This window comes from Crocuta crocuta, unplaced genomic scaffold (assembly GCF_008692635.1).
Source record: "Crocuta crocuta isolate KB4526 unplaced genomic scaffold, BGI_CrCroc_1.0 scaffold30, whole genome shotgun sequence".
In the NCBI taxonomy this organism is placed as follows: Eukaryota; Metazoa; Chordata; class Mammalia; order Carnivora; family Hyaenidae; genus Crocuta; species Crocuta crocuta.
In genome coordinates, this window is record NW_027528345.1 from 9232385 (window position 1) to 9250014 (window position 17630).

General features: G+C 42.5%; 1 protein-coding gene and 1 pseudogene across 1 annotated transcript; both read left to right on the forward strand.

The window, feature by feature from the left end:
• Positions 1 to 3471: 3471 nt before the first annotated feature.
• Positions 3472 to 5854, forward strand: LOC144222872 (lysozyme C, milk isozyme). The gene is made up of 4 exons (XM_077753575.1): positions 3472 to 3610; positions 4657 to 4818; positions 5363 to 5441; positions 5788 to 5854. Exons 1-4 carry the CDS (start codon positions 3472 to 3474, stop codon positions 5852 to 5854), a joined length of 447 nt encoding a protein of 148 aa, XP_077609701.1.
• Positions 5855 to 13803: 7949 nt separating this feature from the next.
• LOC144222994 (U4 spliceosomal RNA) lies at positions 13804 to 13922 on the forward strand (annotated as a pseudogene).
• The last annotated feature ends 3708 nt before the right edge of the window (positions 13923 to 17630 follow it).

The following is a 17630-nucleotide window of genomic DNA, read 5'->3' on the forward strand; positions in this document are numbered from 1 at the left end:
ATCCATAATATGACGGCAATAAGGCAGTAAGACAAAGACAGACATACTTCACAGGGTTGTTGTGGCAATGAAACTAAATACATATTTAAAAAGTCCTCTATCTCTGTGTTTTAGTTGGCCTGTGACACATTTTAACAAATATTAACATCCTCCCTCACCCTCCCTTTCCTCAAGGGAAGCCGGGAGACACCCTGTCCCTTTTGGTCACATCGCAAAGGGCCAGCCCTTTCCTGGAGTGGAACCTGACTGCATAGACACATGAGGCACAGCTGCTCTTTCTCCTTACCCAGCATCAAAGGGTTGAGAATTCTGGGAGGACACCAAGTCATAAGAAAACTGGATCTAAATAGAGGAGAAACCCCGGAGGAGAGGGTCAGAGAAGGAAAGTAGAAGAGGAGAAGAGAAGAGAATGAGGAGGAAGGAAGACAGGGAACAGGGAAATGACAAGACAGGGAAGCGAAGGGACAATAGAAGGGAAAGTAAACAGCAACAAATGGGAGGGGTAAGAAAGGAAAGAAGTAGGAGAAGCAAAGGAGAAAGCAACAGTTCCGGAAGCCATTCCCACATTCCTCCACTTGGACCACACGTTTATGTTCCTAATGAAAAGGTAGGGGCACCTGGGTGGCTCAGTCGTTTAATCATCGGACCAGATCTCAGTTCAGGTCTTGATCTCAGGGTGGTGAGTTCAGTCCCTATGTTGGACCCCCATGCTGGGCCTGAAGACTACTTTAAAATAATAATAATAATAATAATAATAATAAAGGAAGCAGATTGGGTTTTTAATGGATTGCATTAAAATGTTTCAGTTATTAACAGGATTTATGCTTAATACTGCACTGTAAGTCCATGCTTTGAGATACCCTACATACAGCAAGCACACAGAAATAAATGAAAAAATGCAAAAAGAAAAAGTGTAAAAGGCGTGCAATAGCTAAGAAAAAAATATAGGGTGTTTGGATGGCTAAGTCAGTTAAGCGGACTCTGGCTTAGGTCATGATCTCAGAGTCTGTGGATTCAAGCCCCATGACAGGCCCTGTTGACAGCTCAGAGCTTGGAGTCCACTTGGGATTCTATATCTCCCTCTCTCCAACCCTCCCCTGCTCGCACTCTGTCTCTCTCAAAATAATAAATGAACATTAAAAAAAATAAGCTATAAAAATAAATTAAGTAAATAAATAAATATCTCCAGGGGCGCCTGGGTGGCTCAGTCAGTTGAGTGTCCAACTTTGGCTCAGGTCATGATCTCACATTTTGTGAGTTTGAGCCCCACGTCCCTGTCGGCGCAAAACCTGCTTCAGACCCTCTGTTCCCCTCTGTCTCTCTGCTCCTTCCCCTGTGTGCTCTATTTCTCTCTCAAAACTAAAATAAACTTTTTTAAACTTTAATAAATAAACAAATATCTCCATGGGCCATAAATACAAGGAAACTAATAAAAGCTGTGAGTAGGGCTAAAGCTGAAGACCTGCTAGATTCCAGGTTTAAGCAAGAAGAGACAGCTATGAGTTCAGCTCCTGCAGGTTAACAGAGACCAAAATTTCTCCACTTGCAGTAGGAACCAGAGCCAAAGTCACTCTAGAAAGGAGGAGCTGGGAACAGGGTCTCTTTTTATTAAAGAGAAACGGGGAAAACTGATGCCGGCTCCTGTCTCAGGCAAAAGCTTATCCAGAGCACATCTAAGGAGGCAAGAGGGTACGTAACTTCATGACCAGGAATTGAGAGTGCACACGTGTGTTCTCACACTCAAAATGAGTCTGAGATCCAACATTATAAAATACTTGGAAAAAGCCTAACTCTACAAAAAGTAGCCAAAAAAAAATCAACAGTTGGAAGATAAATTTACACTAGAGAATATTAAAAAAAATCACATGTCTGAGAAAAAGACAAGTACCATATGATTTCAATGATATGTAAAATCTAAAAAAACAAAAAAACAAAAAAACAAATGAACAAAAAGAGCAGAAACAGACCCATAGATACAGAGGATAAACTGATGGTTTCCAGAAGGGAGAGGAGTAGGGGAATGATCTCACAGTTTGCGGGTTGGAGCCCTACATTGGGCTCACTGCTGTCAGTGCGGAGCCCATTTCAGATCCTCCGTCCCCCTCTCTCTCTGCCCCTCCCCAGCTTGTGCACACACACACACTCTCTCTTAAAAATAAACATTAAGAAAAAAATCTTTAAAGAAAATATTGATATAGTGATAATTCTTCCTTCACAATGTCTATCCATCTAACGGAAATCAAGACCTTGTGTTCTAATAAAAACAATCAGCTTTTTAAAAAATTTTTAACGTTTATTTATTTTTGAGAGAGAGAGGGTGTGGAGGTGCAGAGAGAAAGAGAGAGGGAGACGCAGAATCTGAAGCAGGCTCCAGGCTCTGAGCTGTCAGCACGGAGCCCAATGCGGAGCTCAAATTCACAGATTGCAAGATCATGACCTGAGGTGAAGTCAGACGCTTAACCAACTGAGCCACCCAGGCGCTCCAGCTTTTTTCTAAACATGTATATCTTCTCTTAAGTCTGTTTTTCTGGAGAACCCTGACTAATACAAGATGTTTGATAATCACTGATCACACAGATATTAGAGAGAATTCAACTAGAGTTGGAGGTTTAGATCTGATGACTTCTTTCAGACACAGAGATATTAGAAACTTAGGTTCTAGTGGTCTCCTGTTCAACCTATAGTTTACTGATTATTGATGCCAGATAATCCTCAGCTTTCTCCACATTGTGGAATGATGCCCATCATGGATGCCCCCACTAGACTGAGTGGGAAAATATCCTCAGCAGAGCACAGATAATGAGCCAAGGTTCAGCAATGCACTCAAGGACAAACCCCTCTGGGGACATTCCAACAAAAGCATGAGGTTTGAAAATCATACTTGTGGGACACCTGGGTGGTTCAGCCAGTTGAGCATCTGGCTCTTGATTTCAGCTCAGGTCATGATCTCAGAGTCAAGGAATCAAGCCTGAGTCAGTTCCACGCTGAGCATGGAGCCAGCTTGAGATTCTCTCTCTCTCTGTCCCTCTTCCCCTCTCCCCCATTAGCACACTCTCTCTCAGGAAAGGAGAGGGAAGGGGAGGGGAGGGGGGAAGGGAGAGGAGGGGAGGGAAGGAGAGGAGAGGAGAGGAGAGGAGAGGAGAGGAGAGAGGCGAGGAGAGGAAAAAGAAAACAATACTTTTTCCTACCAACTCCCTTCTCTCCCCATTTCACCTCCTCCCTGCATTTGCTCAAATCCAGGACCCACCCCCACCAAAATGAGACTTTATTCCTGGTATTATTCTTGGTTACATCCCCTTCCCTGAAGTTCACCCTGGCTGGGCCAGTTTGGGGAATTGGCCTTGGACAGCAATGTCCTTCCCGGCATAGCTGCCAGCATTATTGCCCAACCAGAGACATCTTTGTGCCCGAAGGGTATAAGAGACTACAGCATCCTGGACATAGCAGACTGGGGTTCCACCAGCTACCGAAATGAGGTCCATTCTGATAATCTCCCTCCTTGGCTGCTGCTTTGCAGCATATGAGGCCAAAATCTTTTCCAAGTGTGAGCTGGCCCGCAAGCTGAAGGCAGAGGGAATGGATGGCTTCCACGGCTACAGCCTGGCGAACTGTGAGTATGGACTTCTCATCATTCTTTCTATCTCTTCCCCAAGAGTCCTTCTTCCCTGACCAAGCAATCTCTCCCTTTTCACTTTGTGACTTACTCGTTTGTCAGGGCTCTCTTCCACTCCCTGAATGCTCCCATTGTCTCCACCTCTGCTGCCTTGCCACTCCTATCAGGATCTCCTCTTCTCTCTTTCCACCAGGGATCATCTGATCTATAATAGAGTTTCTTCTTCTGTTCCCCCAAATCTCCTTCCTACCCAGTGGCCTGGAATACTTCCTTGGACCCACCCAGAGACTCACCTAACAACTTGCAGCTTTGCTCCCACCACCTTGGCTTTCATCTGCATCCTTTTTAGTCCAAGTCCCTGCAGCAGAGCTGGTGCTGCCTCCCACCCTCTCCCCTGCCCTTTTGTCCACCAAAAACTAACCTCCATCTGTTGAGTTTGTCTAAAGTCTGTTCTATCTGTATCACGAGAGAGTGGGAAGGGAATTGTGAGAACAGAAGGGGAGATGATGACAAGGTGCAAGGATTGAGAATCTCGGTCACCCATCTCATTAGTCACAACACATAAAGTTATTTCAATTTCCCTTGGATATCTTCATTTTTATTCATGCCAAACATATCTTTTCTTGTCCCCCTAAAGGATGGCTTTTTTGGGCTCCCTTCTAAGATGCCCCTCCATTACTTCTCCACCTCTTCCCTTCCATATACTTGGGGATAGAAGGCAAAAAGTGAATATACAAGGCAAGAGTTGGATATTTGGCTGGGAGATGAGGCTGAAAATGTAGACTAGGAAACAGACTGTGACTGACTGATTATCAGGCATTTCAAATGCATTTATTTAACAAATTGTGGGTGTGGAGCCTATTTAAAATGTGTGTGTGTGTATGTGTGTGCGTACACACATATATAAATCTAACACTGAGGATCTCATTGTCTTTTCATTTTAACCTTAGGGGACTTTCTTGCAGTTCTTGTATAGCAGAAGTTGTGTCTCATCACAAAACAATCCTCCTTTTTAGCCACACCTTTTGTTCTCTCTGACACAGGGGTCTGCATGGCTGAGCACGAGAGTAACTTCAACACCCGGGCCTTCAATGGGAAAAATGCCAATGGCAGCAGTGACTATGGGATCTTCCAGCTCAACAGCAAGTGGTGGTGCACAAACAACTCCTACCCCTCAGCAAATGCCTGCAACATAATGTGCAGCCGTAAGGACACCTTCCCCTCTGAAGGCTGGGTGACATGGGGCAGGTGCACTGCTCCCTAACACCTGACCCTCAGCCAGTGCCATAGAAGCTGAGGACAGGGAAGAAAGGGGCCCAAACAGTCCTCCAGAGAGCTCCTCCTGCCAAAAAGGAGAAAGAAAGATACACTGATCTCTGACTAAGCCTTACCTTCCTGGGTCCCCATCCCTCAAGACATGTCATCCTGTTCCTGGCACACACATGACTGCATCACCAGTCCACATACCCCACAATAGCACTCTGGACACACTAAGTTTTTCCTGAAAACACAGGCTCTCCCGGGTCCCTCAGGTATGTCCTGGATGCCCTCCAGAAGGAACAATGTTCAGAGACAGATTCAAAGCAAGGCAAGAAAACCTAGGCAAACAGAAGGCAAACCCACCAGGACTCCAGAGATAGTTTCTGACTCTGGCTCCATTTCCTCTGGGAAGTCCCCTCAAAAAAGTCATTGATTAATGAAACAGGAAAAGGGATGTTTCCCTCCCTGCTCAGCCACTTTTGCTTTCAGGGTTTCTGGATGACAACATCAGTGATGACATTGCCTGTGCCAAAAGGGTTGTGAAAGATCCTAACGAGATGTCTGCCTGGTAAGCAGAATATGCAGAGCAATGACCAGCCACGCTGCTAGGGATGGACCCACACAGTATTCGGGATGCTGATAAAATAATCAGCATCTCTGCCATAGGATTCTCCCTGGGGCTTTGTAGGGAGCTGAGACTCTTCTCCCAATGTGAAATGAGGCAAAGTAATATTGTGATGCGCTCACCCCAGGCATCCCTGTGGCACACATTCTTGGATGCACAAACCCTCCCTATCTGAGTCTCTCCTATAGCATAAACTGAGTCCAGCCTGCAGACCCTATATTCCCTCTCATCTGAGCCCCTATACACTCCTGCCCTGCCCCTGATCTATGCTATATTTCTCTATTCTTAGGGTGGCCTGGGTAAAACACTGCAAAGGCAAGAATTTGTCCAGATACCTGGCCAATTGTAATCTGTGAGACTGTCACTGAATATGGCTCCTGGAGAAAGTGGCCCAGAAGGCAGGGTAATTCCTCAAGGCTCTTGGAAGCTCTGAATTTCCACCTCCCACCCCCATCTCTGCCTCCAAAATAAAAGTTATTCAAGTTCAGTTATCTCAAGTATCATGTTTTTTATTTATTTATTTATTTATTTATTTTAATTTCTGAGAGAGAGAAAGACACAGCTTGAGCATGGGAGGGTCAGAGAGAGAGAGGGAGACACAGAATCCAAAACGGCTCCAGGCTCTGAGCTAGCTGTCAGCACAGAGCCAGATGCGGGGCTTGAACCCATCAACCGCGAGATCATGACCTGAGCCGAAGTCGGACGCCCAACCAACTGAGCCACCCAGGCAAACCCAAGTATCATGTTTAAGGGCTGGGTTACAATGGAGACTGGCTACCTGCTATAGACACCGGGAGATCCTGATCTCTCCAAGCCTATCGCTGAAGTTCCCCGTATCTCCTCTGGAAAGCGAGTTAAGGAAAATCCTTTCCTGAGAACTGCGTGAGACTGAAATTGACAGTTGAATATAGCATTCTTGATGCAAGTTCTTATGAAATTCATTTAGTAGAGGTGGCTGATATTATTCTCCATCACCAGGAAGGAGAGTTCAAAACGAAAGAGAAAAAAATTGTAGGAGACATTCAGTTTAGACATAGAGTAGGACCGGCAGAATGTCAGGATGATCATGTTGGCTATGGTAAATGACTAAGCTGCTATAACAGAACCCCAAAAACATGGAGTTCTCACAAAACAGTCCAAGGTGTGTAGACAAGGTCCTTTGTCCCACACAGACATTCAGAAATTCAGATTCCTTCCATCTTCCATCTCCACCATCCTTTAAAGAAACGCTATTCAAAGTGTGGTCCACAGACCAGCAGCATGAACATCTGGATACTTGTTAGAAACGCAAATTCTTGGGATACCTGGGTGGATCAGTCATTTAAGCATCCAACTCTTGATTTCAGCTCAGGTCATGATCTCACAGTTTGTGAAATTGAGTCCCATGTCAGGCTCTGCACCAGCAGCGCAGAGATTGCTCGGGATTCTTACTCTACCTTTCTTTCTGGCCCTCCTCTGCTCGTGAAAGTGGTCTCTTTCTCTCAAAATAAATAAATAAAACTAAAAAGAAAATAAATGAAAAGAAAATTCTTGGGCCCACAGCAGATCTACTGAATCACTGTTTTAATCTCTGTGGTTTTTAAATTTTTTTTTTTTTTTGAGAGAGTACATGCAAGTGGGGGAGGGATAGGGAGGAAGAGAATCTTAAATAGGCTTCACACTCAGCACAGGGCCCTACACAGGGCTTGATCTCATGACTGTGAGATCATGACCTGAGCCAAAATCAAGAGTCGGAAACTCAACCAACTGGGCCACTCATGCACCCCTTAATCTCTGTTTTAATAAACTCTCCAGATGACCCTTATGCATTAAAAAAGAAATGAAAAGCACTGCCCTAGGGTATTGTCCTACAAGGACAAAGCTAGATTGAAGACACTCTGTGCTCTAAATTGAGGACAGGAAGTAAGTTTGGAGAAACACACATGCAATGTTTTAAGTTCCAGGCCTGAAGGAGGCACATGTCACATCCTTTTATACTCCAAAGACAGAATATAATTGCAAGCCACTCTCAGATGCAAGGAGGCTTAGGAAATATAGTACCAGCTAGGCAGCCTGGGCCCTGTTAACAATAATAATCCTATTATTACAGGAAAAAGGGAAAATGGATTTGGATGGACAACTAGTAGTTTCTGCCACAGTAATTAATAAATCATTTAATAAAGTAAATCATAATCACATTCCTATGGTGTAAATGTTTCTATATAACAGTATTTTTGCGCCCCACCATCCCTTTACATATACTTTGTGGACAGGTTCTTCCACCTCTGAATAAAAACTCAGGCAGGTACCATGACATTCGTGGTCACCCTCAGGTAATGAGAGTATACCAATTCTGTCCAAGGAATTCTCCCGTCTTCTCTCTAGCTCTTTTCTTGGGATCTCCAACATCTTTTATAGACTGTCAATGGATGATTCAACAAAAGATGAAAAACAGATTCCCACAATCTCCTTTTTAAATATTTGTGGTCTCGTAACCATCCAAGCACCCTGTGCTAGAATGAATTACTATTCCCAATTCTTTACCCACTCCCTCCATCATGGGATCTTCCAGAGCACTACAATGGACAGAGTACCCACCCACCACATGGATGTTGACCTTGGTTATGTGACTTGCTTTGCCAATAGAATGTTAGCAGATGTTGACACAAGTAGAAACTAAAAATGTGATTGCATGGTTTCTCCTGGCTCTTGTGCTCCTGTGACTGCCAGACAAAAGCATGCCCCAGGTACTCACTGTCCCCTCACCCTCACCTGGGGCCCAGAATAAAACATGTGGTACAGACTTGAAACCAGCCCAAATCCTGGCTCCTAGAGTCCCTTCCCACTCCACCCAATCAAAAATCCACTAGACCCAGGAGCAGGGGGGAAAAATGCTGTTATAAGCCACTGAGTTTTCGGGTGGTTTGAGACAGAACAACAACTGATACTCTTCCTCACCCTTGTGTCTTCTCAGAATCCTCCCATTTACATGATCACCACAAATCCTACCCATACTTAGATTACCAGTAGGACTCTAACGTGAGGATTCAGATGCTGTACCTCCCTTGATGCATTTGTATTACATTTAGTTAAAATATGTTTACTGAGCCTTTACTTTGTGGTTAGTTGCCCTGAAAAGGGATTTAGATGAGGGCCTTACCCTTTATCATACTGCAAACCAAGGATGGGAATCTAATGTCCCCACCCAGAATAATCCAACCAGTAACTAATATAAATTGGCCCTTAATCAAAATCTAATATAGCTCCTTTCCTCTCCTTGCATTAAACCAATGATGGGAGTGTAAGGATAGTTTTTGTAAATGTTGGTTAGGCATTTGTGAAACAAAATTTTTTTTCTCCTTTGGGATGCTTATTTTGACAGAGTTTTAGATGCAGGATATTTTTATTCACCCCTGAAAATGCAAAATTGTTCTTTTTAATTCTATGAAAATCATCTGAGGAATAGTTGAGGCAATGTAAAGAAAAACAAAACCAGAAGACTCACACTACCAGATATCAAGACCTGTTACAAAACTACAGTAATTATGACAGTGTGGTATGGGGGTACAGATAGCCAAACAGATTAGTGCAACAGAACGGTGACTCTCACAAACCTGGCCAATTGACTGATAGGACAAGGTATTGCAGTGGGGAAAGGATGACATTTTCAATAAATGGTGCTGAATCAACCAGCTATCCATATGGCTGCTCTTGTTATCTTTTATTCACCTATTCACCTCAGAGCTCTCTGTGGTCTTAGAAGGAACAGACACACATCTATGATTCTAACCAGCTGTGAACTTTTTCACTCATTTAAAAAATAAACATTTAACAGAAAGCACAGAAGACGTAATAGCAGACTTTTCTCATCATCCCAAGATCCAGATATAAACTGGACTTTGAAATAGTTTGCCTCAGAGCTGTGGAATCAAATATAACATTGGTCTTAAAAACTCGTCCTTTTCTCTCTCTCTCTCTCTCTGCTACACCAAAGGAAGCTGCACTGGAAAGAAAGGCAAGCAATCATTTCATCCCACAGCAGAAAAGACCCCAGGGTAGAGAACATCCAGCCGTAGAGTTAGCAAAGTTCTTCTCTGGATGGGAAAAACTCATGACGCACACAATTAGTGCTCTGATCTTGTACTGTATCATTTTACTCAAAACCAATAAGCTTTCTTTTCTCCAGAAAAAGCAGAATGAGTTTGTTGTTCACATTTTTAGAAATCCTTAATTGAGCAATACTGACCTCACAGTTTGAAGGGAGGGAAAGAAAAGTTTGGACATCAGGGTTACAAACCCTCTCTGATAAGTATGGCCAAGAGTAGGGGAACTTTGAACAGACATTTGACCAAAGAAGATATACAGATGGCAAATAAGCATCTGATGAAAAGATTACCTCATTGTTAATCAGTTAATCATGAGGATAAAGCGAATTAAAACAACAATGAGATACCACTACACACCCATTAGAATGACTAAAGTGAAAAAGACTGACCATACCAAGAGTTGACAAGGATACTGAGGAATAAACTGTCATGCACCACTATCAAGAATGTAAAATGGTAAAACCATTTTGGCAAGTTTTAGTTTGATCCAGCGATCCCACTCATGTGCTTACCCAAGAATAAAGGAAGTATATGTGCATACAAATGCACATACAAAAGTGTTCATAAATGCTTTATTTGTAAAAGCCAAATTCTGGAAGTAAGCCAATGTCCATCAATGTATAAGGGATAAAGAAACTGCAAAATATCCATGTAATAAAAGCAATAAAAAGGAACTACTGATATACACAATATGATTAAAAATCAAAATAATTATACTAAATGAAAGAAGTCAGGCCAAAATAGAGTATATAATCCATTTATACAAATTTATATAATTCCATTTATATAAAACTCTAGAAAGTGCAAACCATAGTGACAGAAAGCAGATCAGTGGTTGCTTTGGAAAGGGGATAGAAGCTGGAGCGCCTGGGTGGCTTAGTCGGTTAAGCGTCCACTTTCGCTTAGGTCATGATCTCACAGTTCGTGGNGGAAAGGGGATAGAAGGATTGTGAGGTAGGGGCACCTGTGTGGTTCAGTGGGTTGAGCATCTGACTTCAGCTCAAGTCAGTATCTCATGGTTCATGGGTTTGAGTCCTGCATCGGAGTCTGCTTTGGATTCTGTCTGGCTCTCTCTCTGCCTCTCCTCTGCTATTGCTCTCTCTCTCTCTCAAAAATAAATAAACATTGGGGCGCCTGGGTGGCTCAGTCAGTTGAGCGTCTGACTTCGGCTCAGGTCATGATCTCATGGTTCGTGGGTTTGAGCCCCACGTCGGACTCTGTGCTGACAGCTAGCTCAGAGCCTGGAGCCTGTTTCAGATTCTGTGTCTCCCTCTCTCTCTGACCCTCCCCTGCTCACGCTCGCTCTCTCTCTCAGAAATAAATAAAACATTTAAAAATAAATAAACATTTTTTAAAAAAAGGAAGGAATGGGGGGAGGGGAGACACTACACAAGGACCCAAAAAAGTTTTCAGAGCAATGGATATGTTTACTATCTTTATTGTGATGAGTTTATTATTATTCATAAGTTTATACATATGTCAAAATGTATATTTTGGCAAATTCTTTACATTAACTATGTGCAGTTTATTCTATATCAATTATGCCTCAAAAAAGCTGTTTTAAAAAAGAGGGGTGCCTGGGTGGCTCAGTTGGTTAAACCACTGCCTCTTGATTTAGGTTCAGGTCACCATCTCATGGTTCCGGAGCTCAAGCCCTGTGTGGGAGAGTGAGAGAGCAGAGTCCGCTTGGGATTTTCTCTCTCTCCCTCTATTCTCTTGCTCGCTCTCTCTCAAAATAAATAAATAAACTTTAAAAAAAGAAAACTGGTAAGAGTCAACAAAAAGCAAGAATAAGATATAAATCTCAAAACTGCACTCTACCTCAAAGGAAAGAGATTCAAATAAAACTTCAGAATTAATATCCTACACAACTGGAATAAATTCATTTTAAGAATACAGACTCATACAGGGCTCCATGTAAAGTGATTTTACTCATGAGTCTATTTGGATTCTTACATCAGCTCTGACACTAGCTACTTGCTTTTATGGGTTGAATTGTGGCCGCCGAGAAAGATAGTTAAAGTCCTAACTGCCAGAACCTTGGAATGTGAACTTATTTGGAAGTAGGGTCTTTGCAAATATAATTAGTGAAGACCTGATTATTCTGAAGTAGGGTGGGCCCCTAATCCAATATGATTGAATCCTTCGAAGATGACAGCCATGCGAAGATACAAACAAATACAGGGAAAATGACATGTGATGAAGACAGAGATTGGAGTTATGAAGCTGCAAGCCAAGGAATGCCCAAATTTGCAGGCAAACCACCAGAAGCCAGGATGAGGAAAGGAAGGAGTTTTCCCCCACAGGTTTCTGAGAGAACATGGTCCTGCCAACACCTTGACTTCAGACTAATGGCTTCTGGAACTCTGAGAGAATAAATTTCTCCCCCTGCATTAGTGTGGAGGTGAGAGGACCTATTGCTTTAAGAATGCCCTTCTGCCTGCATCTGACTCTGTCACAGCTATTTAGGATGCCTTTCTGCTTGTTCCACTCCTTACTTGGTCCTCATCCCTAAATTACAGAACATTTCTCCTCCTGTTAAGCTCTCTTTCTCAGCATTCACTAGACATCTAAGCTGCTTATCCCATGGGATTGGTGACACACTATAGATTGCCAGAAGTGGAAGAATTACTACTGCTGTTTATTAGTACTAACTCTACTGGTTTACACTTACTTAGTGCTTCTATGTGCCAGGCACGGTTATAGATTCATCTTCACTTCACAGAAAGGGAAGCTAAGGCATAAGAGATAAACTAATTTGCCCAAAGAATTTTATATATAATTTATTACAATCTTTGGGGTTTTTTTTTAAGTTTATTTACTTGAGAGAGAGAGAAAGAGAGCATACAAGCAGGGAAGGGGAAGAGAGAGAGGAGACAGAGAATCTCAAACAGACTCAGCACTGTTAGTGCAGAGCCCAACACGGGAATCAATCCCACGAACTGTGAGATCATGACCTGAGCCAAAATCGAGTTAGATGCTTAACTCAGCATCTAACCTGAGCCACCCAGGCGCTCCCTCTTTTTTTTTTTTTTTAAGTTTAGTTTCTTTATTTTGAGAGAGGGGAGGGGCAGAGAGAGAATGAGATTGCATCCCAAGCAGGCTCCATGTTGTCAGCACACAGCCTGACCTGGAGTTGGATTTCACAAACTGTGAGATCGTGACCTGAGCCGAAATCAAGAGCTGGACGCCTAACCAGGCACCCCACAATCCTCTTTTGTAAACAGTGAGGTGGGGCGCTTGGGTGGCTCAGTTGGTTAAGAGGCTGACTTCAGCTCAAGTCATGATCTCACGGTTGGTGAATTCCAGCCCCGCGTCAGGCTTTGTGATGACAGCTCGGATCCGGGAGTCTGCTCCAGATTCTGTGTCTCCCTCTCTCTCTGCCCCTCCCCTACTCACGCTCTGTGTCTCTGTCTCTCAAAAATACATAAACGTTAAAAAAAAGAGATAGAGAGAGAATACATGTAAACAGTGAGGAAACCAAGACCCATAAATATTACTGACTTACCCAAGTGTATTACGTTCCTAGAGCTGCTGTAACAAAGTGCTACAAACCAGGTGCCAACAGACTACAAAGCATGCCTGACCCTCATGAAAGAGAGAGAGGATTGGGTAGAAAGCATCCTAAAATGCAGGGCAATTCTACATTTGGTAAGGTCAGTGGGGAGTCCATGAACCAAAGTCATTCATCATCAGAGGACCCTGAGTCTCCTAGAAATGGGCCCGCCTCAGTACTTCTGCCACACTCAGCTGGCTGTGGGAATCATGACTTGATGTGAACATGGTGCCGTGGCAGGAAGGAGAAAGTAGCTGAGAGCACTAAACTACAGAATTTGTGCTAGTCATTTTAGCACTTGCCTCCAAGAGGATCCCTGACACCATGTACAGATATCGGTTTAGAAGAAGCTGCCATCAAGTGGAACTGAAGGAAAAAAGAAGTATTGCTTGAAGACTCAGTGCTCCAGAATGGGAGTATGAGAAGAGATGGCAATGAATTCCCTCTCACACTACAGTATGAGCACCAAAAAGGCAAGAGAAAGCCAGCTACCTGCCCAAGAGCCTAGCATAATACTGGGAACATTAGTAGGTACTCAATAAAAGTTATAGGTTCTAGGTTCACTTATTTATCAATTAATGCTCAAATACAAAGCAAGTGAGAAGCAGGTGGTAAGGTAAAAGTGTGAAAGGAAGAAAATAAAGTCATAAAGACATGAACAAGAAGCTTTGCGCAGTGGCAGTATCGTAGCCAATGAAGTTTATCCGAGGCGTGATTATTGCTAATTGAAGACATGAACAGGAGATATATATATACATATATATACGTCAGCTGTGCTGACAGCTAGGAGCCTGGAGCCTGTATTGGATTCTGTGTCTCCCTCTCTCTCATTCTATTTCTCTCTCCCAAAAATAAATAAATATTAAAAAACAAGAAACAAAATTTATATAAAGTATATGCTTTGCAAAAAAAAATGCTTTGTTTTAAAATCAGTTATTTGAGCATCCAGCTCTCGATTTTGGCTCCGGTCATGATCTCATGGTACATGGCATCAAGCCCTGTGTCAGGCTCTGCACTGGCAGCTCGGAGCCTACTTGGGATTCTCTCTCTCCCTCTCTCTCTCTGTGCCCCTCCCTGCTCTCAACATAAATAAACATTAAAAAATACTACTATTTACAATATATGTACTATGTGGGGCACCTGGATGGCTGGATCAGTTGAGAGTGCAACTCTTGATTTCAGTTCAGGTCATGGTCTCCCGGTTCGTGAGCTTGAGCCCTACATCTGGCTCTGTGCTGACTGTACAGAGCCTGCTTGGGATTCTCTCTCTCTCAAAGTAAATAAATAAACTTAAAAAAAAAAGTTTAATCTAAAAAGATGGCATGGACCCTAGGCTTATCATGGGGAACATTTCATAATATATAAAAATATCAAATCACTATAACATATACCTAAAATTAATAGGATATTCTATGTCAATTAGACTTCAATTAAAAAATAAAATGATGGTGGGATGCCTGGGTGGCTCAGTTGGTTAAGCATCCAACTCTGATTTTGGCTCAGGCCACGATCTCATGGTTCATGAGATCAAGCCCTGCACTGGGCTCTGTGCTGCTAGCAGAGAGCCTGCTTGGCATTCCACCTCTCTCTCTCTCAAAATAAATAAATAAGCTTCAAAAATAAAATAAAATGATGGTAAAAGGAAATACATACAAACACTAATTGAAAGAAGCTAGTATACATATATTAATATCAGGCAAAATATACTTTAAGGCAAAAGCATTATTAGATATAAATAGATTTATTTGAGGCAGAAAGAAAGTAGGAAGAAATAATAAAGATAAAGGCACAATCAATAAAATAGAAAAAAATCCAAAAGAACAACTCAACCCCAAGTTGGTTCTCAGGAAAGACAAAGGAAATTGATAAACATTTAGAGAGACTAAGACAAAATGGAGAATGCACTGATAACCGATTAGAAGAATGAAAAAAAGAGAATCACTAAATATGATTCAGTCTCCAATAGATAGGATTATATTACAAACAACTTTGTAATAAATTTGAAGTTTACGTAATGGGAAAATTCTTAGAAAAAGTATAACTTACCAAAACTGACATAAGAAACAGTACATTTAACAATCATTTACCATTAAATAAATCAGAAAATAAGTATTTTCCCACAGAAAGCAACGGCAACAACAATGAAAAAACCCTGAAGTCCCACGTTGCCATAGGCAATATCTAATAAATATTCAAGGAAGAAATAATTCTAAACTTACACAAATTATTCCAAAGAATGGAAAGAGATGATAGAAGCCCAACCCATTTTATGAGGGTAATATAACCATGACAACAAAACAAGAAAGGAAAATTACTGGCCAACTTCACTTCTAAACTGAGATGCCAAAAATCCCAGTACATATGAAAACTAAATCTAGGAATCTAAGAATATGTAAAAAGACTAATAAATAATTACCAGTTGGGTTTATACAAGGAATATGAGGAATGTTTTAAGTTAGAAATAAATCTATGCTTTTCAAATTTTAGAGATTAAAAAAGAAATATAAGCATCTCAATAGACATAGAATTATTCTAATAAAATTCATCATCAGTGATTTTTTTTAAAATTTAGCTAACCAGAAACAGAAAGGAAATTTTTTAATCTAGTAACAGCTACAAAATAAACCTTTGGCACATTTTTTATTTTTATTTAAAAAATTTTTTTAAATGTTTTATTTATTTCTGAGAGAGAGAGAGAGACAGCATGAGCAGGGGAGGGTCAGAGAGAGGGAGACACAGAATCTGAAACATGCTCCAGGCTCTGAGCTGTCAGTCAGCACAGAGCCCGACACGGGACTCAAACCTACGAACCGTGAGATAATGACCTCAGCCAAAGTCGGACGCTTAACCGACTGAGCCACCCAGGGGCCCACACACATTTCTTATTTTCATTAAAATTTTTTATTATTTCTTTAAAGATTTTATTTCTAAGCCATCTCTACACTCAATGTGGAGCTCAAACTCACAACCCCAAGAACAAGAGTCATATGCTCCACTGACTGAGCCAGCCAGGCTCCCTTAAAGATTTTAAGTAATCTCTATACCCAACATGGGGTTTGAACTTACAATTTCCAGATCGAGTAGCACACTCTACCAAATGAGCCACCCAGGCACCCCAAACTTTTAAAATCCAATTCCTTCTGAATCCAAATCCCATTCATTTGGTCATATTTTAATGTTTCCTTTTCAAATAAACCCAAGAAGTTGAGTATGGTTGGAAAGTAGCACATGAGAAAAAGAACATTTCTTTGAAACAACTGTCATTAGATAATTAAGGTTGGATCATGAATGGTCTTAAGTGCCATGCTAAAGAGGTTGTTTATTTTCCTGACAATGAGGTACCAGTGAAAGTTAGAGGTTGGCGTAAGCAGTGGAAAGACCAAATAAAGCTTGTTTCTGAAAATCATTCTGGCTGCAGTATGGATTTAAAAAGGGTAAGACCTCAGGACACCTGGGTGGCTCAGGCAGTTAAGAATCCAAATTGTTTATTTCAACTCAGGTCTTGATCTTAGGGTCATGACTTCAAGCCCCACATTGGACTCCACAATGGCGTTAAGTCTACTTAAAAAAATAAAAATAGGGGGAGGGACCAAGAAGGTGGAGCAGCATCGAAGTGTTTTTGTGTCTCTCATCTCTGAAATACAACCAGATCAACACTAAACCATCCTGCACACCTAGAAAACTGATTTGAGGATTAACACAACAATCTGCAGAACCTGAACCAGAGAACTCAGCAGGTATGAGGCACGGAAGGATGAACTGGGGGAGAAAGCCGTGGAGGAGAGGGGGTGTTTTTGCTTGCAGAGAGAGAACAGAGATGGGAGGCAGTCGAATGGGGGGGAGAGTAGAGAAAGCATTCCTCCCCCAACCATAAAGCAGCTGGAGATAAAAGGGACCGAATACAAATGGGAGAAAGGAGAGGATTTAAATTCCATAGGCTCCATAAACAGGGGAAGCACAGAGTCTGAAACTCTGCAGCTCGATACCTGGCAGTGCTCTGGTGAGAAGGGCGAATCCCCAGGAGCAGAGTGAAGTCTGGGGGTCCTTGGGCCACACAGGGAGAGGCAGTTCCCCTGCTGGGAGGAGATTTGGTAGAGGCTGTGCGGCCTCCTGTGGGCAAAGGCCCCAGTGGACCCCGGAGAACCACATTCACTGGAGCTGGAACAAGGTCATTAAGGGTGAAGCCTGGTGCCAGATGTATCTTGTGATTTTCCATAATCCCTGAAATGCTGCTGCTACAGGATACTGTGAACTTTTTCTGGGGCAGGCTGGCAGGCAGCCACAGTCTCTGGGCATCAGCAGCAGCATGGTCCCATAAACGTCCCTGGGTGCGGCCGGAACCCAGCCATTGCTGGGTGAGACCCTCCCACAGAGGGCCAGTTCCTCAGAAATAAGCGGTCGGGAAACACAGCAGCATCTGAGATAAAACTCAAGCGAGGGAGGCGCGTCTGGCAACCTGACGACTCGGTCACGGGCAGTGTAAAAGAGGGG